General features: G+C 44.0%; 1 protein-coding gene across 5 annotated transcripts in view; it reads right to left on the minus strand.

Moving 5' to 3' along the window:
• Nucleotides 1–1,353, minus strand: part of magixa (MAGI family member, X-linked a) — a gene marked incomplete in the record, with an annotated part of 35,072 nt that extends 33,719 nt beyond the window's left edge. The window contains 1 exon segment of one of the 5 annotated variants that reach the window (XM_014030340.1): nt 1,098–1,334. In XM_014030340.1, the coding sequence (XP_013885794.1) occupies nt 1,098–1,228 (131 nt within the window). 5 annotated transcript variants of the gene reach the window in all.
• Nucleotides 1,354–1,776: the final 423 nt, after the last annotated feature.

Here is a 1,776-nt window from a genome sequence, read left to right on the forward strand (position 1 = left end):
TGTGTGTGTGTGTGTGTGTGTGTGTTTAGGGTGTGAACTGCAGGACTTTGCATGACGTGTTTGTAGGAATATTTTAGTCAATATTAGTTTATATACAAAACAGAATAAAATAAAACAAATTAAAAGTAAAGRCGGAGCAGCCATGATGGAAAGACTGAAGGAAGAAAAGCATGCTGGATGATAAAGAAGACCCCCATGGGCTGTGTCTCAGTTCAGGGGCTGCATCCTCATAAGTGCCAAGTTACCAAGTCGGCAGAGTTTGGAAATTCATCAGAAATGTAAGTTTATCAATTTATCTGTTGAAATTTATGATGCAATAAGATYCTAATTGAAATGTAACAACAAGTACTGATGCTGGAGCTAAACCCAAATTATTAATATTTATTTACGTGTACTGTTTTAACGGTGAAGTTACTCCTCCAGTGAAAAGGCACGTTATTTAAATAGTTTCACTTTGGTCATGGTGTAGCATGTGGTGATGTAATCATACTTCGTCCAGAGACTAGACCACCTCTTTTCACAGCTGTTTTATTCAGCCTACCTGGACTGCGTAGTCTGTGGCCTATGTAGGCTTTGGTCTAGGGCGGGTGTCCTGCATGTTTTAGGTGCTGCTCTGGTTCAACACAGCTGAAGGCCTAGTTAGTAGGCCTCTTCAGTGTGTCAGCAAGGTCTGCAGAAGCCCACTAATTAAGCTCTCCTTAGGTTCAGCTATGCTGAACCAGAGCAGGACTTTGGACACCACTGGTCAGATAGTCTTCAGCCCCTGAACGGAGACCCAGCCGTTGGCTTCCTGTGAGCTTCAGCAGCTTATATGTAGGTTGGTCACAGGAGGCCAGGAGGAAAAAACTGCACGTTTGTATTTTCACAGGAACCTGGAGCACGATTTGTTTTCCTAAACTAGACCAAGAGGCAGTGAATCAGAACATGGTCCGGACCTTTTGTTGGAGTCCCTCTCTGAGCTGCAGAGACCATCAGACCTGAGGAACTGACCACAAACTGAGACCAGAGTGCTCCTCATCATCTCAAACTCTTCTTCTCCTGTTTTCAGCTTCACTGTGACGCCTCAGGGTTCTCATCTCTTCACAAACATGACTCACTCCAGGGAGTTGTAGTCTTTAACATCAAAGATCTGTAGTTCTTGTAGCAAACAAGTAAAGAAGCAGAGAGAGGAGCAGAGAGAGCATTTAGTCAGCTGCAGCGTTGCTCTGATCTTCCTCCTCGTCTCCATGGAATCTGACAGAATGAATCCACTCAGAGCTTCAGATCATCTGGAAACAGCTGGAACATCTGTTGCCTCTTTTCATCTTCTCACATCAGAAGCTTTTATTTCCTTCCTACAGGTGAAGATCTGCACAAACAGGAAGTTGTTTTATCGGATCAATCATGAATTCTGGTTCTGTTAAAGTTCCTGATGTTCATTTATCACAACCATCCCCTTTTTAAGAACACGGTTCCTGTGTTCAGGTAGGTCAGAACTGAGGTGTCATCACATGACGTCCTCATGTCCCAGCTGCCAGCAGAAAGGTAACCTGACAACATGGTCACATGACCAACCTGTGGTTAAACTGGTCACATGACCAARCTGTGGTTAAACTGGRCACATYACCAARCTGTGGTTAAACTGGTCACATGACCAATCTGTGGTTACAAACTGGTCACATGACCAACCTGTGGTTACAAACTGGTCACATGACCAAACTGGTCACATGACCAATCTGTGGTTACAAACTGGTCACATGACCAACCTGTGGTTACAAACTGGTCACATGACCAATC

This window comes from Austrofundulus limnaeus, unplaced genomic scaffold, assembly GCF_001266775.1.
Source record: "Austrofundulus limnaeus strain Quisiro unplaced genomic scaffold, Austrofundulus_limnaeus-1.0 Scaffold1043, whole genome shotgun sequence".
In the NCBI taxonomy this organism is placed as follows: Eukaryota; Metazoa; Chordata; class Actinopteri; order Cyprinodontiformes; family Rivulidae; genus Austrofundulus; species Austrofundulus limnaeus.